This window comes from Tyto alba, unplaced genomic scaffold (assembly GCF_018691265.1).
Source record: "Tyto alba isolate M040663 unplaced genomic scaffold, T.alba_DEE_v4.0 Super-Scaffold_20000042, whole genome shotgun sequence".
NCBI classification, from domain to species: domain Eukaryota; kingdom Metazoa; phylum Chordata; class Aves; order Strigiformes; family Tytonidae; genus Tyto; species Tyto alba.
The window spans coordinates 1,967,028-1,994,804 of NW_024881293.1; the positions used below are offsets into that span (position 1 = coordinate 1,967,028).

General features: G+C 46.5%; 1 protein-coding gene across 5 annotated transcripts in view; it reads left to right on the forward strand.

Moving 5' to 3' along the window:
* Positions 1 to 27,777, forward strand: part of PAX7 (paired box 7) — a 103,208-nt gene that overhangs the window by 56,079 nt on the left and 19,352 nt on the right. For all 5 annotated transcript variants that reach the window (XM_032986592.2, XM_032986596.2, XM_032986594.2 and 2 more), the window contains exons 6-7: positions 7,642 to 7,807; positions 8,399 to 8,598. In XM_032986592.2, coding sequence (XP_032842483.1) covers positions 7,642 to 7,807; positions 8,399 to 8,598 — 366 coding nt within the window. The remainder of the gene's footprint in view (positions 1 to 7,641; positions 7,808 to 8,398; positions 8,599 to 27,777) is intronic.

The window sequence follows — 27,777 nt, forward strand, 5'->3', positions numbered from 1 at the left end:
TCCCCCTTGGAAATAGAAATGTCCCACTGACAGGGGACATAGCCCCAGCTATGTAAGCCTGAGGGCATCGTGCTGGTGAGAGTCAGCACTATTTCATTAAATATATTTTACTTCACTGAAGATGAAAATGATAAGCATAATCCTGTAGTCCTTCTGGCAAAGCATTGGTTGAAATCAACAGGAATGAATATAAACTTCAGGAGTTGCAGCATAATTTGACAAGACCTGCTTGTTCTGTACGTGTGGGGCAGGGAATCTGTGTGAAGCAGATGGAGAAATTTGTCAGAAAGTGCTCCTTTGAACTTGCTGGCTTGTAAAACATGATTTTTAGATAAAATTGTGGATTTCCCTGTTGAGATGCAAAACCTGGAAATGGCTTTTTTGATTGCTTGTCCTATTCTGCTTTTCCTGGTCTGCTTTGGACCAAGGAGCACAACTGCCAGCCTCATGGTCGCAAGCTGAAAAAGGGATGCCCTAAACAATGTGGTAATGATTTGATTTTCTTACAAAGGGCAGAGGGCCCAGAGGCCAAAGCAATGAACGAGATTCCAGGTCCTTGGATGAAGCGGTTGTGTCTAACACTGTGCACTCAGCTGGTCTAAATGGAAGTCAGTGAAGTTGCACTGATTTATAGCAGCAGAGTGTCTGTCCCATTGTATTAAAAACAAATAGGGCCTCCCAGAGGTTTTATGAGAAGAACCTTTATCACAAAATTTCCAGTCCGACGAGGGTGTGGACCAAAATGTTTCTCATACACTTTGCTCGTGTGCCCTGTGCTGATGCTCTGATTCCAGCAGAGCTACCACCCAGTGCGTGCCCAGTAAAGTGAGCAAGCGTGCCGTTGCTTCGAGCAGGCGGCACACGTGGCTCTTGACTGTCCTCCATCCCCCCAGCTAAGGAGGCTTTCTGCTTACTGGTACACCAAATACATAGATTCTGTTTGGTCAACAATAGAAAATGTTTATAATAATCAGGAGGAGGGTTTGCCAGGGTGTTTTAATCTTTGAGCCACTTCCCCATAGCACTTAAGCTATTTTTAAAAGCTCATAGCTTTTTCTTTTGCAAATAAAATCTTGATAGTGGGAATCAGCGTGCTGCTGATTTGCTGTTAAAGCCCAGCCTATCTGTAGCCAAACAAGAGCAGCAGGAAATGTACTCTCCAACATCTCATTCACCTCTGTGAGGTGTGAACATCAAAGTCTGTTCTGAAATGTTTAAATGTAACTCTGACACCATTAAGACTCGACTGTCTAAGAAGCAAGTGTTCAAGTGGAGAAAAAGCACTTCATAAAATACACTACCTTGCAGCTGCTTTCCAACAGCAGTGAACTCATCCTGATGTCTTTCCACTTCCACAGTTCCCATTCATCCTCAGACATGGTTTATAAAGAGATAAACAGATAAGTAAAACAGAGATTTTATTTTCAATTTTATTTCACTTTAACAGAATTTCCTCTGACAACTGAAATAATCATTGAGAAGCACAGTTTGTAAAATGTAGAGCTGGAAACCACAACATTTGCAAGCAATCATTCAGTATCCAATAGCTATTTCATTCAATTTTTTTTTTTTTTTTTTTAATTTGTATATATTGTTGACTTATATTACAGTAAGTCGTAAAGCTGCATCACTGGGCAGAGTTGGGCTTGAAGCCATGAGTTCAAACCTGAGTTAAGGACATCTCAGTGTGAAAGTGGACAGATCTATCCCATTTCCCCTGCCTCCTGCTTCCCCATATAGAGTATGAAATCCATCAGCAGTTACGAAGTGTTCATACTGTGATGACTGTTTAAAGGTAGACACGGCCTTTTGGTTGAGGAACTGTTTGTGACATGATTAACTCAAAGATTAGACAGAATATCACTAAGAGTAATCAATGTCACAATCAAATATTTTTACTGCTAACAGCGGTTTGTTTTAGAAAAAAAAAAAAGTGGTTTGCAAAAAAATGTACATGCCATAAACTGTTTGTTGAAACTCTTCAATAGATTGTTATAAATAGCTAACACCTTCAGGAACTGGGATATGCCAGGAGAAATACAGGCTAAATTAATTGGATAATCTCATTTGTGAAGAGTCATTTGTTCTGTTCCACTAACCTTGTTTAATATTTATCTTAACCATATCACCCACAAGTGACAGAGGCTCAGTGTTTTAGGCACTGAACCAGAGTGTCACTAGATACAGCCGTATCCCTACACGTGCAGATAAAAATCTATGTGCCTAAAATCTCTGTGCTCTGATGGGCTTTTTTCTTGTTCTGTAAAGAATTCTCTCAGTAGCCTCACTGATGCTTTTATGTCTCTGATGTCTGTTTTTCAAACTCCTCAGCACTTGGCAGAGGAAGCGTAATGGTCACTGAACTGTTGAAGGGTCTTACAGGATCCCATCTCACTGTTCCATCTCAACCCTTTCCAGTTTGGGAGGGCTGACGCTCAGCACCACCTGAAGGAAGGCAGTCAGATGGAGCCATAACTATCCCTGGCCTCTCATCACTGTTGCTGCTAGAGTTCCTCCCTAAAAACCTTCTGCATCAGCCTCCTGGGAAGCCCTGGATGTGCAGCATTTATGACTAGTGTGTGGACAAGGCAAGGCACTGCAGGGATCTGCTCTGGTTCAGAGGAGAACCTGGAGAGGACCTGATCTGGCAGAGTTGCCTCTATGCAACCTGGCAAGGGACTTCATCTGACTTTGGTGGAATTTTTTTGGTGTGCTTGGGTCATAAATGGCCACATGACTCTCTTCCACCTGGTTTCTGCAACCTCTCGGGCCTGTGAAAGCAAACACATGTTGCATCTCTTCCATTCTGCTGGAGAGCAAAGGCACAACTTGGCTTTTCCATCCGTTTCCATTTACGAGCTCGTTTATCCCATCTATCTTTTTCTAACATCAAGTCCTGATTAGGCTGAGCAGAAACACAACAGGCTTTCTTTCCCACAGGAGGCTCTTTTTGACCTTCCTTTCCTCTCCTTGTCTGACAAATTGTGGGAGCTGACCCATATCTCAGTGGCTGCGGGGATAATTCAGTCCAGCCCCATCCTGGCAGGCAGCTGTCTCTGCAGCCCTCCTCCGTTGCTCTGCTGGTTGAGAACAAGTGCCTGGGACATCTCGGGCTGGCCGTTGGCAGGTTTGGGTGCAGGCGTTTAGGTTAAATAAGAACCAGTTCTAACCTTTGCCCTAAACCCAATCTGGCTGGGAGGATGGGCTCTTCTGAAATCAGCTGGTTCTGTGAGGCAGACAGTGATGAATGGGAGAAGTTTCTCAGCCTTGCCTTGCCTTCCTCTCCCATCTGTGAAGGGGATGGTGAAGGTAACGGACTGAGTGATGTTCTCTGGTGAACATCTAGTGTTCAGGATCCTCATAGCAGCATACTCGCTTACCAAGCAGGGTGCACATGGCACAGGGAGGGACTGGTCTTACCTGGACCCTGGGCATGACTAGAACGTGAAGAACGTGCTGGGATATCTTCATTTATTTTCCATGAGGGCATTCCTGTATCTACCTGTTCAGTTGAGCTGAGCAGTTTCTATAATGCATCTCCTGTCTACACAATACATTCTTTGGAAGATGGTTTGCAGGGATAAAAGCCACAAATGTCTTTAACAGGTACAAACTATTGTCTTCAGTGGCCTATATTGTAATTCCATGCCCTTGGAAAGCAGCACATTTACACTGTGCATGATCTCTTTGCTGTGCACAGACAAATGATCACGAAGAACTTGTCTTTTTAAGAAAAGACAGGTTTCTGACATGTCGTTTTTTCTGCTGTTGGGTTCTTCACACAGCCCCTTTCCCAAGTTCTGGCTATGTTTGTCCCAGCATAAAACTCTAGTTGTGCGATTCAGCCCCAGTGGCCCCTAGAACAACGTCTCCACAGGCAGACCAGCAGCTTCAAAACTTCCTCCTCTTCCTCATCTTCCTCCCACCGGTCTGGTTTTAGCAGCCGTAGCCTTTACCCCAGGCTTAACATGGCGTAACAGGATCCTCTGGCAGGGGGAATCTTTAGTGGCTGATAAAACCTTAACTGTTGTGAAATGAAAGCAGGTTCCCTTTGAAGTGCGCCTCGCATTACGGTTAGATGCTCTAGCCTCTATATTTTAACTACCAATAAAATGATTTATAAGCATAAAGGCCTGAGCCACCTTTAAGGCGGGGGAAGGGAAAGAATTGCTAACGTCATTAGCTGGAATGTATCTTCTTTTTTTCTGTGGGTTATAAATAAGGGGCAGAATCAACCTGTTTGGGCCATGAAATGTCCCTTCCTCTGCACGGGAAGATAAATCCTATCAATTTCTTTGTGGAAGGTTTCAGTGTATTTGTGGCTGGATTCTCCAGCCAGGGTGTGTTAGGAAGCACTGTGTTTAAGCACGTAGTTGTGAATCTCATTTGGTGCATGTGTATTTACTATTATTATCATTTATTATTTGTTTTGCTGTGATGCTCCAGCCAAGGCAGAGATCTTGCTGTGCTGGGTATGGTGCCTCCTGGCAGTTAGAGAACCTATGTCTCAGATGGCTGATTGTTGAAATAAACTAAAATGTAAGAAAATGTGGGTTTTATCCTTAATTTAGTGGTGGTGGGTTGTGTAAGGACCAACATTTGTTGAATGCAGCAATGTTTCCACTGACTTCAGAAAAGCAATAGCTTTGCCAAAGTCGCAGGAGGAACCCATAGCATAATTAAGAACTGATTTTCTTTCTCTGATGATAGCTCAGTCTTGAAAATTAGCTTTCCTTTCTTCTAAGCCTGTGCACATTGTAAACCAAAGTATGCAAAACACCCCAAGAATGGCCCCTGCACAGGCCTTTTTGGTCAACCCTACCTGGTTGTAAAACAGAATCCAGAGTGTCCTTTTATCTCCCTTAGAAAATAAAGGAACTACACACCCTTGAGTGGATGTGGAAAAGCAAGACAGAAGGAGTCATACATGCATGTTTGAATTTTAATTGTGAACAGCAGATGCAAACATACATGTTGGTGCATGGACAACAGTAGTGTAACACCGGACAACACAATTCTTTTCGGAGTTGTGCTTTGATCATGTTAGCCAAGCCAACTGACAAACCACCACAGGGGAGCTGAATACTTGTGGGGATGTTGTTGGAGAAAAGTGTCCCATACTGGACCATCTCACTCCTCATGTTTCTTCTGAATTTCTAATCCTGAGTGGATTTGCCAGCATCCGGCCCTTGGTTATAAAAAAGGAACTTTCACACCCTTTGCAATGTCAGGAAAGTGTCAGAAATCACTGGAGTGGCTTTTACATTCTTGGAGTTCAATTTCTCTTTCCCTCTCGATTCCTGGATTCATAGCTGCTTGGTTATGTTTTCCCTTCAGGTATTTGAATTTTATATGCTATTCTCAGCATTGAGATATTTTTCTTTTTTGAGTGGAAGCTCTTCCAGTCTGGGACTAGACCTTTTTCTCTGAAGAGAGAAGGTTTATTTATCTCCTTATGTTCAGCTAGCAGAAATATTCAGACAGGTTTTATGCCCTTAACTGTGAAAGTGGAAGCAAATGTTATGAGAGGAGGAGCCAAGTTCTGTATCCCTAATTCAAAGCGTGAATTACACATCCATACATGCATGAGAAAAGAACAGGACTGTCCTCTTTGCATGACCAGGGCAAACAAAAGGTTATTTATTCATTTGTGTTGCTCACTGCTCCTAGAAACTGTGCCATGGATTGGACTGTATAAAAGAGTTGTAAAGTGCTACAGACCTTAATGTTAATTCATTTCTCTCTCCTTAACTCTGTCCTAGATTTTGGTAGCGACTTCTGGTGCCAAAAATGGACACAGAGATTCTGACCTGCATGGACTTTGTCGATCAATGCAGATCGGATGTGAGCTGACCTATTTCTGTCACGCTTTTGGAAGGTGCTAAGAGGTTATGCTGCTTCTGCCAGTAGTGCTGTGCAGTAGGAGCAGGTCTGTAAAAAGGCGCGTTTGGTGCCAAGGACCTGACATCAGCACTGTATACATTTCAGAGGAGTTTAATTTAGACTAGCTCTTCCAAAGAAAAATGGGCTTTTTTTTGTTTTCACTGTACACGGAGGTAGATAACAGTGTGAAGTGAAGGACTGCCCAGAACTAGGGTCTTCCTAGCCACCATCAGCTGGTCACACAGAGCTATCATTAGCAGGTTTTAATCAAACCGTTTCTACAGCACACTAGTAGATGAGTAACACATAGAGCAATAACAGACTGTGATCCAGAGAACCTCACAGAAACTCGTGTGTGGAGCTCAGTGTATGCTTGTGTTTGCAGAAAGCACCACTGCAGTACACGTGGACTGAGAGCCAGCACTCCATTAAATAAGCAGCTCTTGGTGAAAACATGTTGCCTTGTCATGCCGAGTGAATTATAGATACCCACAGGCGCCAATAAGAAAAAGGCAAACGACCAAGTGACCATTTGCAGGGGCACTTGATTTAAAGGCCAGAGAAAAATACCTGCTTGGAGATTTGGATCATGTCTGAAGTGCAAGGTGCATCACACTAAGGTTCTGCTGTACCTAGGGAAGGGAGTTTTGGTTTGGTTCACAAGATGTGGGGACAGTTTGGACTGCAGTGCCTCAAACCCTTGTAACCCCACCTTCTGATCTCAAGTTGAGCAGCTTGGAAGCCTGATGGAGGATTTTTTTCCCCCCAAATGCTTTACACTCTTGATTTTTGCTTCATTTTTTCTTGTTGCTGTGAAATTTAATCATGTTTTCTAGCCCTTTAGGCCTCACAAAGTCCAGCAGCTGCATTCTCATCTGGCTTGAAAGCTTATCCGCATACTTCTGAACCCCAAACAGGGACTGGGCCTGAGAGCCTCTCTGATTAAATGATGTGAACCAAGCCCAAGAGACAGCTTGAGAAGCCCTTCCCACTATGCAGAAGGGAGATTGCCCATGATAAAACACATCAGGGAAGACAAAAATCTTCCCTTGAGTCTTACAGGTAAACTTGCACTGTAGGAGACATGAGCCCAGCTTTGTACGTGCGTTAATACTGGGTTTATTTTAATGCACAGAGATTTAAATTGGCTGCAGTACAATTCTAGTGCACACTGCAGTGCCTCTTGCAAGGAGAGCATGTCTTAGCATACAGACAACAGTGATTTGCTGCAGTACAGAGAAGCTAAGAAAACCCTGTATTCCCTCCGGTCTGGTTCTATCTATTTAGCTTGTCTAACATAGAAACCATGATGCTAATCTGTCTATTTATCCCCCCTAACAGTGCAGCCGTGTTGCTATTATGGTACTTAATCCTTCAGCATAATTCACATAGTTGTCAGATAACAAGGCAGAATGGCCAGGTGGTAGCAATGCATCTATTTGGTATGGACTCTCTTGGAATACACAAGCTAAATTATTCCTCTTCATCTCACCCTACTGCTGATAGCACCCTCCCATGCTCTTAGTAGTATCTTTAATAATTTTAAATGCATGTATCTTCACTCAGGAGACAGGGTGGTAGTAGAGTTGTCATTTAGGAGAAGAGAAGCCGAGGAACGGAGACAAATACAGTCTGTGTCAGGTGGTGACCTGGAGCTATTTTTGGCAAGTGCTGAATCCGGGATGTGTTTCCACCAGCGGCCCAGGTGAGGTGGGACAGCAGCTCAGAGTCACACGTGGTCTTTCCTCTCCCCATCAGGTGTGGTTCAGCAACCGAAGAGCGAGATGGCGCAAACAGGCGGGAGCGAACCAACTTGCGGCTTTCAATCACCTGCTGCCGGGGGGCTTCCCGCCGACAGGAATGCCGACTCTCCCCCCGTATCAGCTGCCAGACTCCACCTACCCAACGACTACCATTTCCCAAGGTGAGCAGCCATTCACCAGCACTGCTTCTCTTCTTTTGCCCTACATCATCCCATCGTCCCTTCCCTTTCTGATTCATGACATCCCACTAAGGCTCTTGTAATACATAGGTGGCTTTCCTTTAGTTGGGAAGACCAGGTTTTTCCTCAAGTCAATGGAAACGGCATGGTTTTGTCCTCTCTCTCCTGGTCCTTTCTGCTGTGTCAGTGTGTCTCATGACTGTAGTTCTTCTGCTCAGCTTTGAAATGGAAAGCATGTCAGTCCAAAGTGAGTATCACGTAGGTGATCCCTCCATACTGGGGTTCAGTGGAAGGAGTGTTGCTAATTCCAGTTGGCTTTAGTCTTGGCCTCTACAAAGGAGTTTACAGCTTCTGTCTGGGGGAAAACTCGGAGAAAAGTCTGATATTTCATTCCAGGTTTGCATATTTTGTACCGTGCATGAACTGCCACATGATAAGCTTGTGTTCACGTGGAGCACACAGATGGTGGGACCCAGGAGCTGAGATGGGGATAGCCAAACCACCGATCCACGCTTTGCACAGTCCCAGCTGTAACACTCCACGACTGTTTAGCTCTAAACACTCTCTCCACAGACGGGGGAAGCACTGTGCACAGACCCCAGCCCCTGCCGCCATCCACCATGCACCAAGGAGGGCTTGCTGCCGCCGCCGCTGCGGACACCGGCTCTGCCTACGGGGCCCGACACAGCTTCTCCAGCTACTCGGACAGTTTCATGAATGCTGCAGCTCCTGCCAACCACATGAATCCTGTTAGCAATGGCCTCTCTCCACAGGTATGTGACCCACTTCCATTCTCTTTCTTTGGCTGAGAGTATTTGGCTGGTCCAGGTCCTCTGAGAGCAGGGCAAACTTCAGGCTATCACAGTGTATTATGGTTAACAAGGGAGTTATTGTCACACATTCTTGGAGGCAGTCTAGTTAAAGCAATTAGTTAATTTGTTTATCGGCAGTATCTCTATCCTGAGCTCAGCACTGCACTGCCAGAGCATTTGTATCCTGTTAGTTCCCATATCCAGATTAGCACACTGTAATCACAAACACCAGGACCTAGAGCATCGATGTTCATCTTCTCAGCCCTTCAAAAAAACTCCAGAGCAGGTGTGGGCCCTTTGATTGTGGATTTTAGCCTGATGACAGCATGCTTGACTTTTTTAGTTACTTCAGAAGTAGTCCACGATTTGTGGATGACTGATTTAGAGATTAGCTGAAGCCAGCTTGTCCAAATCTGGTTGGAATGTGAAAGTGCCATGGATCTGAGCTTCCTGAAAACACAGGGATGTAAATCTGGGATTTACTTTTGAGAAACTAATTGTCATGTAAACATTTCTGCTAATGCTTTCCACAAGGTCAGAATAAGAGGTGTAGGAAAGCTTTAGAGGAGGAAAGATACATTCCACATGCATCTGTTTGTGTAAAAAAATGGAGCATGTGTGTTGTAAGTTTACTGGGCACCAGCCACGGCCTCCCCATGTAATACACCCTTGACTGTGAAATCCCTGCCTGAGCTCGGAATAGAGCACCCACGACCTGCCTGTGGGATCTGTGCTCCACGCCTCAGCCCAGCTGCCTTCTGAAGGGCCCTGTCCTGGGCTTGCTCAGATCGCTGCCAGTTGTGTGCATGGCTTTTCAGTGCTGCACATGCCCGAGATGCAAGCCTCAGCAGTATAGAGGGGTTAAAGCCTCCATCATCAGCAGGTCTAGAGAGAGCGGAGCTTGTGCTCTGTGTGTGTGATGGGAGCAGACTTATGTTCTCAGCTGATGAGCTCTGCTGAAGGCAGGGGAGATGCCAGGATGTACTCCACCTGACAATACAGCCCACTCTATCACTATCCTGGGATAAGAATTCTAATTTTCTGTCACCTCATTAGATAGAGCCTATAACCTTCTCTTTGGTTTGCCTGATGTAATCTGTTTTCCAATTTGCTTTTAAGTGGAACAAGGCACATATTGTATGCTGAAAATTAACAGCAAGGACTTGTATTCATGTGGTGCCTGCCACCCTGGAGGGGTATCAAATACGTTTTACTTTTATTCTCAGTCACTTGTGAAATATGGAGACATATGAAGTGCACTATAGCAGTTGTTTCAGAGTGGCCAGTAGTACTATTTAAGGCAGGAAGTGCAAAATAATCTGAAACTACAGGGAGAAATTAGGTAGGCATCTGAAATGAAAAAGCTACAACTGTTTAGAGAGAAGTCCAATAAATGGGGACATCAGAGAGGTATATGGATTTTAAGGTCCAATAGCTTGTGATCTCTCAAGTGTGAAAACAAACATTGAGTGTCAATGGAAGGAGGGAAATTTTTGCAGCTTCTCTGAAATGATATAAAAATCCCACTTCTAGCTTTGAATGGTCGTAAGATAGAAAATGTAAAAGTGTGACTGGCATGAGGCTGAATATTGCTTCAAACAGTGTAATTTGTGGGGGAAATAAGGAGACATCTTTCTGACAAGGGATTTCTAATAGCACTGGGCTTGAGAGATGAGCATAGAGTATGGAATTCAAAGGCAGACTGCAGGTTAGATGGGCCAGGGCACGTGATTAATTCAGATTATCACAAGTGCAATTTAGCATCATAGAATAAGTTAAGGATGAGATCCACGTGATAAGCTGCACAAGCATTAGACATATACAAGTCCATCATGAAATTTCCATTTCTGTAGCTTCATCATCTACTTACTAGTCCTGCTCACTAAATCAGAGGCTCATTGAAATGACCAGACCAACTCTTTTTCTATGCTTATCCCTACCCCAAATTACCCTGCCCCCAGGCTCAGGCTAGGGGAAGATAGAGTCCTGAGCCAATAAGCCCTTTGTATGGGAAAGAGAGGATACATTATCTGGCAGTCCTGAAGAAAAGAGAGCTTTGCACCCCCAAGAAGGGGAGATTCCTATTTTCCTAATGCTTTTAATCACGTGAGGGCCAAGCTATCAGCATATAAATACTTCTATTTCTTTTGTGCATAGAAAGGCTAACCCAGGTTATTTTATAACTGCTTTATATTTACTTATCTTGATACCTTCCTGCCTTTCTAAGCCCTCTGGTGTTCCTAGTGGAAGGATGCAAGAAATACTACCGGCATGAATGACAGCTCCTAGAAGTGTCCTCTTTTATGTAGCAGGGTGGGTGAAAGTTTCATGAGGTCTCAATATGGGTTGCTCTGTGTAATTTATCTGTGCATAATTCAGCTGTTCTGTGGCATTACAGGTAAAACCCATTGCACCTCAACCCTCTCATCCTCCTTTCCAGCTATCCAGGGTATCTCGTTGCTCTTGGCAGGGGTAAATATCAACTACAGGGAAGGAGAGAGTTCAGAAGATAGAAAAAAAAAAAATGGGGAATTTAAAATTATGGCAGTTTGTCTGAACTGCAAACAGACAGTTCTCTGGTTTCATCCCTTAGCAGCAGCAGGAGGGAGATTTCTTTGCAGTTTAGACAAGGAGGTTGGGGCCAGCCTGGGCGAGAGTGCCCAGCATTTGCTGCTGCTCAGCACGCTATCCAGTTACCCCAGGATTGGGTGTCCCGGCCAGAATCCACCAGACGGGCTCGGTGCTGGCAGCTGAAATTCTAGAGGAGAAGCATGGCATTTCCATTCTCACAACAGAGAAAAGGGGATTACGTTTGGCCTCTGTGGGCTTGGTCCCTCCACACACACACGTACTTTAGTCCTCCCCCTCCTGACAGAAAGAGCAGACACTGCTGAAAGTGTTACCCAGCCTTCACATGGGAAATGGCCACTTTCTTGCTTGTTTTCCAGCCTGTAGCGCACAAAGCCTTGTGCCTGTCCAGCTCAGCTACTGGATCCCTAAAGCATTTCCCATGCGGTTTCCCTAGCTTAGAGGCCTTTCTGCATCTATTCCAGACCTAAAACTGCCAGGAAGTGAGAGGTCAGCTGGGAATTTTTGTCTTCAACTACTTCATCCCATGATGATGCTTGATGTGACATTTCATACAAGAACACCAACTTGGTTGCTCAGAGGACAGTCCCACATGATTAAACCACTACCCAACATGATCCCTCATGTCATACTCCTTCCTAGACCCTAGTGAGAGACCTCAGGGTAACCTGAGCAGTGATTTGTGATGGTTTCGTGCTGGGGCAGCTTTTGTAGGAGAGAGATCTTGCTCTGAGTGTTGCCTGTTTGAGAAAGTGAACTTCACAGGCTGGCCAGCTGCAGCCAGATGAGTCACCTTGCATCTGTCAGGATGCACCGGGTGGCTGCAGCAGTCACGGATTATCAGGAAGTAGCTCAGTACTGGGGAGCCAGAACGTGCAGCGGCGAGGTCCCCATCAGTACCCAAAGGTCGTGTGGGTTAGCAGCAGCTGTCACAGATTCAGCTGGGCTGACTCAGTGGCTCATAACTGCCTCCGGCCTGGCATTAATGCCTGTGCCAAAACTTAGCAAAGATACAGAGACCTGAAGCAAACTTACATATGGAGAGTGAGTAACCAGTTACTCATATACTGAGCGTGATTTCTGGCCCTGGAGCTTGTGTCTCATCATTTCTCACAAGTGGGTTGTAAACCAAGTGTGTACATGGGTGGGTGGGATTTCATAAAGACATTGTAAATATTTCCAATTCATTTTCAACCCACAGAGGAATCATTCCCATTTATTTGAGAATACCTGTCAACCTCAACTAGAACAAGGATGGGAACCGAGGCACCCTTAGCCAGGTCATGCTTCACACTGGCAGCAAGAACAAACTTTGCATCCATCTGTTTTGAACTCCAAACCTTTGCTAGCTGAGTATTTCCCCTCACTGTGGCTGGGATAAGGCTTGTGACAAATAGCTCAATACAATGATAAACTCAGTATTAAGTCTAGTTACATCCTGAGAAGCATCTGATAGTCGATCAAGAGATGTGTATGCTGCAGTGAGGGCTGAGGTGGGAGGAAATCAAGTTAATTAAGCAGCACATTACAAGTGAACATAAAGAGAAAAGTGAGGGCCACCTTTGTCTGCGCCTCTTCCATTTGTGATGATGGGAGATTCCCTGAGTGCTTTTCAAATAGCAAAGAAGTAGGGCCATACTGTATTCTGGGCTGCTTTCATCTCTAGCACATCTCTTGTCTTAATGTTTTTTAGGAGGATTTTGTCCACTGCTTTACCTCCTAAAATTTCCACTGCCCTTTTAGATCCAGGCCTGTGTCTTAAACATGTCTAGCCATTCACTGTAGCATGTTGGGGTCTTGCAAGGGGTTATTCAAAAGTGAAAGATCATTAGTTTGTTGCAGGTGGCCCCTGTGTAGCTGGAGAACGTACTGAGGTATAGTTAAGAGTCAGGCGTTTCCTATACTTTCATAAGATGTTATTTCTGAGACCTTTGAATCTTCTAACAAGCCCACAGGATCACCCAGAGATTAAGACAATTCCAGAAGTACAAAGAGCCAAGAGAAACTTGTTCACCATCTCATATTTGTTGCTTTAATTTTCTCAGGGCTTTCAGTGGCTTTTTTGCTCCATGCAAGACATCTCAGTGTAATGGCAGTATCTGAAGGTTGGAGTCAGATTTTACTATTTCTGGTTTATCACCGTTTATTGATAGCATTCCTAGAGGGACATCTGAGGCACAGGGCAGGCTCTGCCCGCAAAATTGCACCCTAAACTCAGGGACCTTCTTAGTCTGCACAACCGTAGCACAGTTTTGTTTTTCCTGACACCGTCCCAGGGCTCCATTCTCTTCCACCGTCCAGGGTAACATTTTCCTCAGCCTCACTGGGGTGGGATTAGAGATCGTCTGAATCCCTGTCAGGAGCACACTGATCTGGCAGAAGCGTAAGAAGAGCCAGCTGAGCCTTTTTTTTTTTTTTTTGGGGGGGGAAAACTGGCAATTGGGAAGGACATGATGTTAGCTGGCGAGAGGGGAGCAGGCATTGCGGCGTCTGGCTCCAGCGAGACTGCGCTCCTTCCTTCCGTGACATGGATCCCTTCTGTCTGGTTCCTTTTTTCTTTTTTTTTTAAATTTTTCTTTTTCTTTTTTTTTTTTTTTTGTCGGAGACACTGTGCCTATAATAAGCATTCAAAATGAGTCTTGCTGGGCCAGGAGAAGGGGAGGGGAAGAAAGAGGGGGGAGGAGAGGGTGAGATTTGGGGGGGGGAGGGGGAAAGGGAGGAGGGGGCTTAAATAGCAAAGAATTAGAAAAAAAAAAATCTGATGCAAATCACTAGTAGAGAGAAAATTATGTGCAATTACCCAAGCGATACTGGGCAGCCGTGCCCACCCCAACCAACAAGATCTCATTAACAAGCAGAAAATAAGATTGAAATGGTGTGTAAAAGAGCTGAAAAATGAATTTGAATGCTGCATTTGTCCACAATTACCCCCTCGTTCACACATATTTTATTGCAATTTTTTTATTATTCTTAATCTTTCCATCCCTCAAAGCAGATTGGGAACATCCTGGCATTACAGTTGCTGAGGGAGGAAGCATTAAGGATTCCCCGTTTCCCTGAAAGGAGACCCTTCTCTCACTCGAATTTTAAAGGGTTGGGTTTGGACGGATAAGGATTCATTTCTCTGGCTTATCTTAGTGTAGGAACATGTTCTTCTAATATTCTTTAACCTCTGATGCTCTCCGGTGCCACCCCACACAAGGGTTTTTCTTTAACCTTGCTTCCTGGGTTTCTCTACCTCCCTTTTCCATCACTCCTTCCCCTTTCTCCTACCCTCCTTTCCCACTCCAGTTCTTTTCCATGTGGTCTCTGCCCTCTTCCCCCCCACGCTGCCTTCTCCGCGTTCCCCCTGCAGCCCCATCTCTCTAGAGGACCGTGATCCCCTCAAACAAAGTGTCTGCCTTTCAGAAAGTGGCTGCTCTCCCTTTTCTGAGTCACAATAATTTCTCACACCCTGTTTCTCTCTCAGTGAGCACTCCGCAGCCTCCCCACGACCTTCTGGCAGGATTTTTGGAGAAGGAGGTGAAAACCTGCTAAAATCCTTGTCCTTTTTTTTCTGCCAGGGGCATGGAAGGGGGGCATGGGAGCTCCAGGTTTCCCTCTGGGAGAAACTGCCTCTGCTGAGACTGCGTTGGCGTTTTCCCTTGCTTGGTGTCAAATGCAGCTCCATCTCTCTAAACTTTTAACCTATGTATCCCAGGAAAGCTGGTAGTTTTTCCACTAAAGTTTCTTACTTTCTTTTTTTTCATTTAACCAAACAAAGCCCATCTGCTCTTGTCAATTAGACGCCTCTGCTCCCAGCACGGGAAAAGGGGAGAACGGAACATTTTTCTCGTGTGAAAATAGATACGTATTTATTTGCCTGATTCATAATGACTCTGCTTCTGTGAGCGAAGGAGTAGGGTGGGGAGGGGGAAATTCATATCTGAGGGACCAATTCACTTTCTGTCAATCTTGAGGTTTCATGAGTTTCTTTCATTGATTGATTTGGATGCTCTGGTCCCATTGAAAACTGATTAGAAACAAATAAGGCAGCATCTTATTACCTTAACTCTAACTCTAATGCTCTGGGTGGCACTGATTGCATTTATTCCTCTGTGATTTCCATTTGAAAATGTGTGTATTACTGAGATATTAAAATTTTAGAAACACTGAAAGATTTCAGAGCAAACAGTTGGTTCCTGTGCCTTGAATTCAATAGGAGCTTTGCCATGTCATTACTTTCAGTGGGTCCAGGATCAGCCGCTGTGGTACTGCAGTATTTGTAAACTCAGGTATCAGACGTAGACAAATTGGAGAGAAAGGGGAATAAGGAGAAAATAGAAGAAGAAATGCAAGAAATAAAACCTGAGGAGAATGACAAGACCAATGACAGCAGGAAGAAGAAATGCAGGGGGCTGTGAAAGTGTCTGATAAGCCCCCAGATGTCGGAGCAGGGAGCATGTAAGACACCCAGGGCTAAGACACGGAAATCTGTACCCGTAAATATTTAAATATCCCTTCCCACCCAGACCCCACTACCCACTTACGGGGTGGTGGGAACAAAGCCAAAGCTGGGTGGGTGGAACAGGCATCACGGGCTGTAATTCCTGCTGAAATCCAGACAGGACTGGTGGGGCTTTCAGCTCTGCTGAAACACCTCTCCTCTGAGTTCTGCCTCTTTTCCACACCAGGGAGGGTAAGAGGGACTTGGCTGGGAGACACAGACTTGGAGAATTCAAATGCAGGATTTGCCCTGCTTTATGATTAATAAGGGAACTCGAGACAAGGCAGGCAGGGCAGATAGAGAAAATGAGAGATTAGCAATTAATGCACCATCCAGCCTGGTGACGGGCATTTCCGAGCGACCTCTGGCATTCAGAGGCGAATGTTTTGCCGCGTGGTTTGAAGAGCTGAAATAACCCAGGGACTGGGGAGCTGGTGCTGAGCTGCGAGAGGAATCAAGGGACCGCAGCAGGGAAAGGCAGCCCTGGAATGAGGGATGTGAGATAGAGGGGGAAGCTTAAAAAGGAGGAATGCAATAAAAGGAGTAATTAGGATTCAGAGGCAGGGGCACGCGCACATGCTCTCACACGTCTGTGTGCACAAGGGCATCGATGTCCTGCGTGCACATGCTGTGTGTGCACACCAGCGTGTGTGCCCATGCGTTGTGCGTGCCTGTTAAATTCTAGCAACGGCGCAACAGCTGTGCTCCAGCTGTGCCCTGGCTGTGAAAAGCCATCTATGATAGGAAAAATCTACAGCAACATACTTTGCAGTGGATCAGGCACTGATCCCAACCTGCCCCTCTCTTTTTTTTTTTTTTTTTTTCTTTCCACAAAGAGGGGTTGTGGAAAATGTATTAACTTCAATGGGTGCAAGAGAACAGCAGAGATACGGTGCTGGGAGAGGAGGTGGGATGGTGTACTGCAGGTATACATGGGTCCATTGCTCTCCGTGTGAGCCTCAAGCCTGCCCCAGCTCAGGAAACACTACGCAGTGTTGGACACAGGATTGTGTTGCTCACACAGTTCCATGTTAGGGGGATATGCCGTGACCTCCAGCTTTCCCAAAGCTGATGATGCATTTTGAAAGGGGTCATTATTCAGTACGGTTTATTTTCCATTTGCTTCACCGTCTGTGTGTGCTAGCGACGCAGGAAGCTCGCATTCACCCCCATCCCAAAGCCAGCCAGCTGCTGGGATCACTGGTGGACAGGTTGCAATGTCTTGGGGCAAAGGTTGCCAAGCAGGACTTTTGGGGCTGAGAGGACACGGAGGACTTTAGGGGCTGTATCCATCTCTGGAGCATCCTGGAGGGCTGCTCAGAAGAGCTGTTAGGCCCTGAAGCATCAGGAGGGGTTTAGCGGGGAGACATACCCTAGAGTGTTGCTGTGCTGGTCTTTTATGTGAGATGGAAGGGAGTTTGGGTAGTGCGTCAGCTTGCAGGGTGTTCATCTTGCCGGCTCTCTTGATGTACCGCATGCGGAGGAGGGAGGAATATATGGCCGTGCAGTACGTGCTTTGCAGCTTGGGGTTGCAGGGCTGTGCAGGGGTTTCTGTAATGTACGGGGAGCGCAAAGGAGAGGAGATATAGCTGCGTGTGCAACAGATAAATAACGGGGGGCTATCAGGTTGTGGGGTGCGTGCCACGCGGGGCTTTCCATCTCGCACAGTGGTGGACATGAGGGAGGATGGCTTGGGTGCAGCAAGGCCTCCGGCTGCACGATGCTGCTTCTTGCCTCCATCAGACAGGCGTGCACGAGATCAATTTACAGCGGGGGCTGAAGATCAGAAATCCTAGCGGGGTCTGGGGTGTGTGAGTAGTAAATTGATCAAAGGTGCAGAGGGTCTTAGCTCGCCGCAGTAAGCTGGAGTCAGCCCTTAAGCCTATCCAGTTTGGAGATGAGGGGGATCTTATTTCAGGGAATAAGTACCTGAAAGGGAATCGTGAGCCACATAGGGGAAAGGGTGGGGAGCTGCTTGCCAAGCAGATATAGGAAAATCACAGGGACTGGCTTAAGAGATTGAAGGGAAGGAGGCAAGGCTGACACTGAGGGGGTTGTTTTGGGGTAGGAATTTACCCACCAAGCCAGCGCAGAGCTGAAGCAGGGGTGTCCGAGTGGCCCACGTGGGTGGGAGCTCTCACCACAACTCGTGCTTCAGTGCAAAGCTTGGTCTGGGACCCACTGATGTGTGGGGCCAAGCCTGGGTTGAGGCAGGCCCTCGAGGGAGAAGCTCACCTGTTAGTTTGGGGAAAATACCTGCGCTGCTGCATGCCCCACAGCTCCCTCCGGCTGCCCTTTTGGAGGGCCACTGGCGGGGGGATGCTCCTGATGCCAAATGGGGAAGAGGGAAAGCAAAGGCTGCTGTTGTTTGTCTTTCCCCTGAGATCCGGAGCGGCAGAGAGAGCCCCTCACAGCCTCCTCTCTCTCTGTGTCTCTCAGAGCTTTTCTTCTCCCTCTCCCTTCCCTTCTTCCTCCCTCTCCTCTCCTCTTCCATTTGATGTGGAGGAGAGCTGTCTGCCACTCGCGCGTCTGTACCGAGAAGGGATCAGAAGTTTCAGCGAGCGCTCGGCGCCTCTCCTTTGATCCATGTCCTGAGGCCTGCTTGACAGCGAAAAAAAGCATGGAGACAAAACGACTCAGTCAAAGTGATTCCTGACAACTGTCTCCATGAGATAAGGAAGCTCTCTGTGTCTTGTTTTTTTTTTTTTTTTTAATACCGCCTCTCCGTTTCCATAAGAAGCGGAGTCACTTTAAACCAGAAGAGCCAGCCAACAGCCAAGCTGCACGGAGAACAGCCGAGCAGAGAGCGCCTGGCTGAGCTTTATCATGTTTCCTGTCTCCCTTTCCATTCCTTCCCCACTACTTTTTTTTTTTTTTAAAAAAAAAAACCCACAACCTCTTTTTCCCATTTTTCTTTCCCTCCTTTCTACATGCTGTGTTACCCTGCCGCCTTACCCCAATGCTGCCTCTAATTATGCAGTTGCAGAGAAAGCCCAACGCATTTGCAGGTGGCCAGGACATTATTCAGCTCAATCCCAACCACAGGGAAATGCCTGCCTTCCCCGCAAGGGGCTGGGGGAGAGAGAGAAAGCCCTGTACATTATCTGACAATAACCAATCCTTTTAGGGATCGACAGCAGGCCTCATTAATAGCAAGGCATTATGCACCGCTGGCCACTTAAGTGGTCCTTAGAGCTGTTCCCCTGCTGCTGAGCCCCAGATTTTTTTATTATTGTTTTATTTTTCTCTCATAGTTCATGTCACGCAGGGAAGTGTTCCCCCCCTTTCCCTTCTTGCCTCCAGGTTGCTTGCAGGAATGAGTTTGCAAGGGCTCAGCAACACTAATCCTCACTGGAGGACGCAGGACTTGGCGTGCGTGTTGGCACATGGGGGAGCAGGATGCAGCTGGGCTCTCAGGGGGTCCCCAAACACACAGCCTGCCTCCAAGACAAACGTCATGAGAAAGGGACAGGGAGGTGGTCTCATAAACCGTGATGCCGAGGGCAACCTGGCTTGGATACATGAGACAGGACCACTTAATCCAGGTGAGGAGCTGGGGGAAAGCAGACATGGCTTGGCTCACCGTGCTCATGCGCTTCCCCGTCTTCAACTTTGTAAAGCTGGAGCGGGCTTGGGGTCTGCCTGAGGTGACAAAACTTGGCTTAGGGGTGGGCCTAGAGAGGGATTGGTGGCTTAGTGATCCCTGGCAGGACAAAGGGCCAGCCCTGTGCTCCGACTGGCTCAGGTGATGGGGACAGGGATTGGAGTTCCTCCTGGCAATGCAGAGCCTCTTTGCCAGGGAGTTCCTCTTCCCCTCTGCTTGCCGTAATTAGGCTATTGTAGTGTCTGCTCCGAAGTCAAACTCCATTAGCATGCAGGATGGGGGATGGAGGGGAACGAGGGGGGACACACGGAGGGAGAGATTCCCTTCCCCCCAGAACTGCGCTGTGCTGTGCTGATAAACAGTAAATATCGGGGAACAGGATTTCCACATTATCTGAGCGCGGCAGAAAATCAAAATTTCAGTCTAAATCCGAGGAGACGAGGCTCATAAGCTCCTCCAGCTGATACAGACGCCGAGCCCAGCCGGCAAGGCTCAGGAGGCACAAAATAACATTTTTTCATTCAAAAAAAAAAAAAAGAAATGAAGAAAAGAAAGAAAAAAGAATGAACAAGAAGGGAAAAGCAAAAAATATTTGGGGGCTGACTGCAAGAAGGGGAGAAGAAGAGGTGATGCAAAGCAGAGTATTGTCTGATGTTGCAACCCTTTTCTGATGAGGAAATAAATACCCAGGTGTATTGGGGAGGGGGTTGGACACTGCCCATCCAATGAACTTTCCAATCGGCGGCTCTGGCTCAGCAGAGTGTTGCTTGGGGATCGACCTGTAGGACACTAACAGCTGCTGGAGGATGATGGCAAACCTTTAATTAGCGATTAGAGTGCGCAGCTGAGCACAAATCCAGCCCCGAATTAGGAGCCACATGGGGTCTCCCCGACCCTAAAAGCCAACACTGGATTCAGCAGCTCAGTTGGGAACGTGGGTCCGTCAGCTCTAATGAAGCTCCGGGCCACGCACGTTGCTAATAGCACCTCGATGCCCCACTCCGGCCTGGCAGACAGTGCAGGACCCACCCCGAGTGGGCACCAGCTCCTGCCGTGGGACTCACATGCTGCAGTGAGGAGGAGGCGATGCCAAGGCTGCCTGAGAACTGCTTCCCAAGGGGGCACAGGGCTCCCTAAAAATGAGAGCAGGTCAGTGATGCAGGAGAGCTGAGCTGGAGGTGGTCACTAATATCACAGTGAAAAAGCGATGTGGTTCTGCCTGCTTCTAAAGGAATTTGCTCCCTCTTTGTGGCGTGGCTTCACAGTACCTTCTGCTCTCCCAGGGAGCAAGGTGGTTTCAGCACCAGATACGGTTGGTATTCCTGGGCTGTTCAGTTTAGCTACTTGCTGTGTCCCAGACATTTTTGCATCCTTGGCTGGATCTGTGCTCTGTTTCCTGATCTTCCCTACATAAGAGACTCCATAAAAGTATTACTTGCTACAGAATCAATAGTTCCAGGTTTTTAGCCCAAAGGAATGTGGTTCAGCTACGTTTCTGTACAGCACCAGAGTCTCTGAGCTCTCCCTGGGGGTTTTAGCCGTTGCTGCTTGGAGCAATGAAGAAGAAAAAACAGGGACTAGTTGCAGAAAATGTTTTCTTGATTTCTGTAGCAGCCACTTCTGTCCTTTTGCTCCCATCACTAGGCCACAGGCTCATTATAACTCAGAAAGCAAATAAATTCCTTGCTCTGAGCTGCTTCCTGAGCCTCAGTCTCTGGCCGGCTCCCATGAATGTCCATTTCCCTTTCACTACCTCGTTTCTATGCCCATCTATAAAGTGGCATCTTTCATGCAAAGAATTTTAGGGTCTGTGTTCCAGCTTCAGTAGATCTCTAGTATGAACTCTCTCCATACCGTATCGATCCAGGGGCCATCAGTGGAACTGAACACCCAGTACTGCGGTTTCTCACAGGCAAGACTTAAGGCTTTCTAACTTCAATATTGAGTGACTTCTGCCACCAAGGAAAAGAGAGGTTTTTATTTCAGATGAGGAGAAAGCAGGTGTAACATGCCTGTTGGAAACATCAGTCTTTCATACTGACAAACTGAGTTGCACTTGTTAAAGTAGGGGAACTGAGAGGATGCTACTGCCGGCGTAGGGTGTCCTGACCCCTTTGCACTGTTGGCTCAGATCTTGTTCTGTACTGGTGTGCCTTCAGTATTGGGGCAGGTGGAAAGGGCTGGTTTTCCTGAAGTATTTGTCCTTTCCCTTCTCACAAGTGCTTACACAAACACCCCAAAAGTCCTAAAATGAAATCCTGAAAGTCAGAACTAGGGTGGCATCTTTCTGGTCACATCATCTGGGTTTGAGGTCAATGCTACCAGAGTGGCTGAGCCATTGTACAGCAGTTTAGAACCTGTTCATGCATTTTAAACAGCAAGTGCCCCATGTCTCTTTAAAAATTAAGATCTTAATCCAGTACCTTAAGATTGGTATTTAAAAATCCCTTGTCATGCATACAGGACTTTCTTCTGCTGTTTAGCAGAGTTAGCATTGCCTTAGGTTTCACTGTTTGAACAGTCATCAGCACAGAGTTTTGGCCTCCACAAGAAAGGCTGATTTAACACTGAAACGTGCTGGACTACTAATCAGCATGCACTGATGTATCAAATACATCTCACCCAACACAAACCCCATCCGGGGGATATACAGAAAGTCATATTTGGCTCTAAATATCTCCAGTGTCTTTTATTATCCAGCCTCTTTTACCTACAGCACTGCGCCTCAGACAGCTCTTGCTTGTGGCCTGTTGGCCAACCCACTGTATGCTCTGTTTTTTCCTATTGCATCCACGTCATTACACCAGCTCTCCAGCTGCATTCTCCTAGCCATGCCAGAATATTACCAGTCCCCCCATCAACCCCACCAGCCCCAGCCTCTTCCTCCTTCCCCTGTTGCTCATCACCCAGCTCCCGTGTCTCTCCTTGCCTGCTCCCCTTGCTTTATTTCACTGGGGTCTCAGAGCTGCGGTCCCTTCGAGAGGGTTTCTCAAACCACTCAAGAGCTGCAGGCTTGTCTGGAGGGCGAGAGGTCAAGCACTAGCAAGTGTTTCCGTTTAGTTCCAGATACCAGCCTGACAGGTGGGTGCCTCTTGATTAATTCCCAGCTCCCCTAAATGCTCCTGTCGTCATGTGCTGTGGTCCTGTCCAAGCCTAGGCAAAGTGAGGGGGGAAAAAAGGAGAATGTTGCAATGAGTTGGGTTCTCTCTGTTCAGGCTCTTGCAATGGGACCATGACCTGGAACAGTTACAGATCTTCACCTCTAGCACTCATCGTGCTGACAGTGCTTTCAAGAAAAGTTGTGTGCTTAGAAAGTACAGCCAGAAACCTTCAAAGCCGCCAGTTCTCCCAGCTTGGCTGCTGTGGTGCAGTTCTGAACTAACTGTGTCTTCTTGCTAATCTGCAGTGATGCAAATGTCCAGCTGAGGTTGATACAGTCCAGGAAAATTAAGGATTTGGGATCAAGGGAGCATCCTCATCATCTGAGCTGACTTGAGCCTTTGGAGGTGGGCTCTGATGAGGTTTGTGAGCCCTTTGTGGACCAAGGTCTGGCATCAGTCAGCTTGTGTTGGTTCCTGACCAGTAACAGCTATGGTAGCATGATTTTGGTAATCTTGAACACAGTCACACTGTGGTGATTCTCTCTTTCAGACTGTCATCATTTAAAGGTAACGAAGAGACAATACACCGAAATTAATTCCTCTTAACTAATGCACTTCGATTAGGGGCTCAGTCATCTTACATGGTCTATAGGATGAGTGCAGAGAGACAGGGATCTTCAGAAAATGAGTTAGACCTCAGAAAAACGGAATCACACTCTGTTGATGCCGTGGACTATGGAGAGATTTATTTTGTCTTTACTGGAACAAGTCTTAAGAGTCTAAGCCTAAGGAGTTATCTTTCCCTCTTTTGCATTCCCTTTTTCACACACACTGGTTTATAACAGTGTCCAGAAATGCCAGAAATCCACACTGGAGAAATTCCCAAGGTTTACATAGCTGAGAGAATTTCAGAGAGTAGGTAAATTGTGTTCACCCAATTAATGTTCTGCAAGGTCCTGCTGAAGGTTTTGGTGGAAGAGCTCAAGAGAGGGAAGGTGGTTTAATGGTTGTGACAGCAGAGGACTGGAAGTCGTGAGATTCATGTCCCCAGCTGCTAACTTGGTTGCCCAACCCTGGCAAACTACTCTACTCTTGTCTGCAGCATTTTCCCTATCCATGAAACAGGGAGAGTTAGCATGGATCTGCCGTGCAGGAATGTGGAGCTAAAATCACAAAGGGCTACAAAACACACTGAACAGCAGGGAAGGACCAGTCCAGAATCCTATAGGTGTTGCAACCTCATGAGCAGCAAAGCATCCAGTAGTGCTGAGGTTCTAGGGAAGCAGCCAATGCCTGAGCATTATTTTTTTTATTCAAAAAACCCCAACTTATTAAAATTTTGCCTGGCTGCATCTCTTGCTTATTCAAATACTGCCAATTTCCGTGGATCTCATATCAGCTCCCAGCATCTCCCAGCCTCAGTGCTTGGGTTATATGGGAAGAGAGAGAAAGAGAGAGAGGAAAAAAAACTGCAAGCAAAATAAAAGCTGCTATCTGACAGAATCTCTCCTGGGGATCTCAGTTATTAAAAAAAAAAAAAAAAAGAAAAAAAAAAAAGGAATCATTTTTCTCTTAGCTGGTGTTTGTTAAATGTGCAGGAGCCATAGGCAAATTTTTGCTAATTTTGTGCATGCTTTTATCATACTGGTGATTCACTGGCAGCTTTATCCTCTGATAAGTGGATTAGTTGTTGAGCTAAACAAAAAGGTGTTTGACAACCAGGAAGCTCTAAAGAACATATTTGTTTTCCAAATAATGGAGCTGTGTTTGTTGCTCAGTGCAGTGTGGGGTGTTGTTGTGAATTTCATTAGCCGAAAGGAAAGGCCTTAAAGCTTTTCTCCCTTACACAGGGCTGTGGTTCAGCAGGAATGTCTCCCTCCTATCAGTGGCAGGTTGGTTTTTTTTTTTTTTATTTGCTTTGATCTAGTAGTTTGGTCCCAGAGTGATGCTGATTAGGGAGTGGGTAATGAGCTGTGTCGGTGTGAGAGCATGGCATCTTTTGGTGGCGGGGCCGGGCACACACCAGCTTCAGTTGGGAGTAAGCACCACAGGTCTGCTGGGTGGTTAGCAGAGCCCTACGGCTCACAATCAGACCCAGGCTTGTAGGGCTGGGAGCTAAACTGAGGGCACAGAGAGGTAAATTGACCGAGTGGAAGAGAATAGGGCTAAAAGAATGAGTTTAACTTTATCTAAGACTTTAATCGTAGCATCTGAGCATCTCATCATCCTGGGATGTGTTTCTCCACACGGTACCACGGGGAAGGTTATTATCTCCAAGGCCAAGAACGGAGGCACAGAGTTTTTATCTGACTTAAATGTAAGGTAGGAACCTGAGACTTTGTCAAGGCCCTTTGCTAGCTCACAAGTCCTTCTCTGTAAAAGCGCTTCCATCTTTAGTAATTCTATATTTCTGTGCAGTTGTGTTTATTTTCAGTCCTTTGGAGCCCTCCTTTTCGCCCTCCCCACTCAGACACCCACAGCCCTTTGGCCATATTAGCCCAGTGCCTGGGAGACGATGGGAATTTTTCCCTTGGAGCTTGGTGACAATCACAGTGGCTGGGGCCAAGCTCTGCCTAGCCCACTGGGTCCTCTCCGATGGCAACCATATGCAGACTCCTCATGAGGATCAAGAACAGGGCGCTCTCCTGGCCTCTCACTATTTTCACCTCAGGGGATTTCCTTAAAAAAAGGTGGTTTGTCTGGTAATCCTCAGTGGACCTTTCTTCCAAGTATTTATCTGGTCTCCTCTTCAATCCACGCAGTTTAGCGTCCATTGCTTCTTGTGGCAAGCAGTCCCACCAGTTGACTCTCCTTTGAGTGAAGCACAGCTTTGTTTCATATTTCACCCCTACTACCTTCATTCGAGGGCTCGTTCTGGAAGTGACAGTGAATAGTCAATTAAAATTCACCCTCTCCATGTCATTTGTGATTTCTTAGGCTACCATCAAATCCCCACAGCTTGGGGAACCAGGAAAGGTGCTGATTCTTTCCAGCCCAGCTTCACTAGCAATACTGGTGGCTCAGAGGCTTTTCTCCCCACCTTGCTTGGGCCACGGCAGTTTTGCAGTAATGCCCTTGGAAGGAACGATGTGGGTTTGTAGAAGTGCATTTTGTGCTTGGGCAAGGGTTGGAGACACCGGCTCAGGCATACAAATCTCTGTGGATGCTGCTGATAGCAGTGGGAGATGCGTCTCCTGTGGAAACGAAGCATCTTTTTGCATCCTGATGCCAAGCCATATGTTCTCCAGTGTCCTTTTGAAATATAGACAACCTTGGTGATAAGAAGAACATAATCCCAGTGCTCGAAACAGATAGCTCCATCCCTCCTGACATTTTTAGGAGCCCACAGAGATGGAAAGACAGCCAGCCACGCCATTCCCTTCCCCTCAGCTTTACTCACGCGACAGCCTGATGTGAATCCAGTAAAGCTTGTTTTCCCCTGGCAAGGGGCTAAAAGCAAGGTACTTTTCCCTGCCAGCTGACAGCAGCCCCTGGCTGGGAGGGTGATATGAAGAGGGAGCGAACGCAGTGCCATGAGAAAGGGGGGAGGGCTGTGAACAGATCTGCAGTCGCTAGCAATTGCTCTCTCAGCTCTGGCATAGATGAAACGGGGGGGAGGGAGGGAAGAAAGGGGGGAAAACGGCAGTCGAAGAGCGAAAGGTCCCCAGCTGGCTGTTAGTGGCATCTGCACTCGGAGTACAGACTCCAGCTGAGAGCTATTTCACTATTTATTTACATGTAATTATTGCTATGAGGTGCAGATATTAACACTGTCAAGAGCAATTTGCCCTGACATTTTTCACTTGCTCTGTTCCCTGACGTTTTAGGTTTGGTGGGATATTTTTTTCTCTCTCGCTCTCTCTCTTCATCGCACTGCTTCAGTTTTGGCAGTGCAGGGACCAGGCTTTTTAATCCAGCGCCCTTCGCAACTCATTAAACTTTGAAATTTAATTTTGTCCGGAGAGGAGCCAGGGCGCAGGGAGCGTCTCCCACCCCCGTCTCCCCACGCTCTTGCACCCGCCACCCATCTACAGCAGTTCAAGCATTTCTACTCTAAACAAACCAAATTTACCGGTTGCCGCGTTTTCAATTGGAATGCAATCTCCAGCATTAACCTTTGCTTTCGACGCTGCATTTAAAACACACAGAAAGGTGCCCAACCGTTTATTAGGGGGAGAGTTTGAAAGTGCACGTAGAGAAAGCAAATGCAGAACAAATATTATTCAAACCAGTGCCCAGACCAGCATAAAAATTGCAACCCATTTCAAAAGGTGGGTTAGGACCAGTGACTGTTTCCTACTTCTTTGGGCCCCATTTTTTTTCCCCTTCCCTTCACTCCGCTCCTGCCTAAACCATCTGATTTCAATAGCTGCTGACACTTCAAATTAAGACTTCCGGCCTGCGCTCAAGCCCTGATTTAATGAGACAGTTGTTGTATGTCATCTAATAAATACCAATTGTGCATTAGAACTTATTTGCCAAGCAGGAGCAGTGACGTGACAGGCACAACTCACCGCAGCCTGCTTTTTTTCTCAGCCAATATGGTGCTTGTAATCATTTAGCATTTGTTTAATACACAATAGACCATATTCCTCCCCGGCAGAGCTCCACTGCTCAGTGATTCACACTTGCATTTTATAAATCAGAAGGAAAAAGCTAGGTGTGTACGAGAGTCTGCAGGCCTACGCCAGGGTACGTGTGGGTTGTGTTTATGGAAGGAGTAAATGCTGAGTATGTCTTCAGTGCCTGTGCATGGTAAATTTTTGGAAGGGATAAATGAATAGTTCTCATTCCTCCATTTTATCTGCAGCACCTTAGGTCCTTTTATTCATTCTTAGTGTTGGACCAGATTTGGCTTCTACTCTCTTGACTTTGCAGGGGAAGAGATTCAGGAACTTGGTGCCTTCCCCCTCTTTGTATTCTGGGTTTGCTTTCTTGGGATGGGAGTAGAGAAAGATCCAGGCCCAAGGGGAAATGTCCAGTCTCCAGATCTGAAATATCCAGCATTTGGGGGCTTTGGGATTTTGTTTCTTTTTTTGCACAGTCCCATGCGGTGGGACATGCCCCTTGACCGCAGCACCTCTGTGTCACTGCAACACAAATAAACAGCAATAGGAATGGCTTCATCAGAAATTGCCAAGTCGCGCTGCGTGTCTGCCACGTGCTCGCCTTGCAGCAGAAGGGATAACTGAGGTCACTGGGGATGATGGGACAGGTAGCTGGGGCATTTTGGAAAAAGCAAAATGGTTTCATTTTATTTAATGCTCTCTGGAGAGTTTATTTTTCTCTCTTATGAACAAAGGGACAAAAATATTGCAACTGGGTATTTTATTTTTGGTATCTTTTTGTTCCAAATTGCA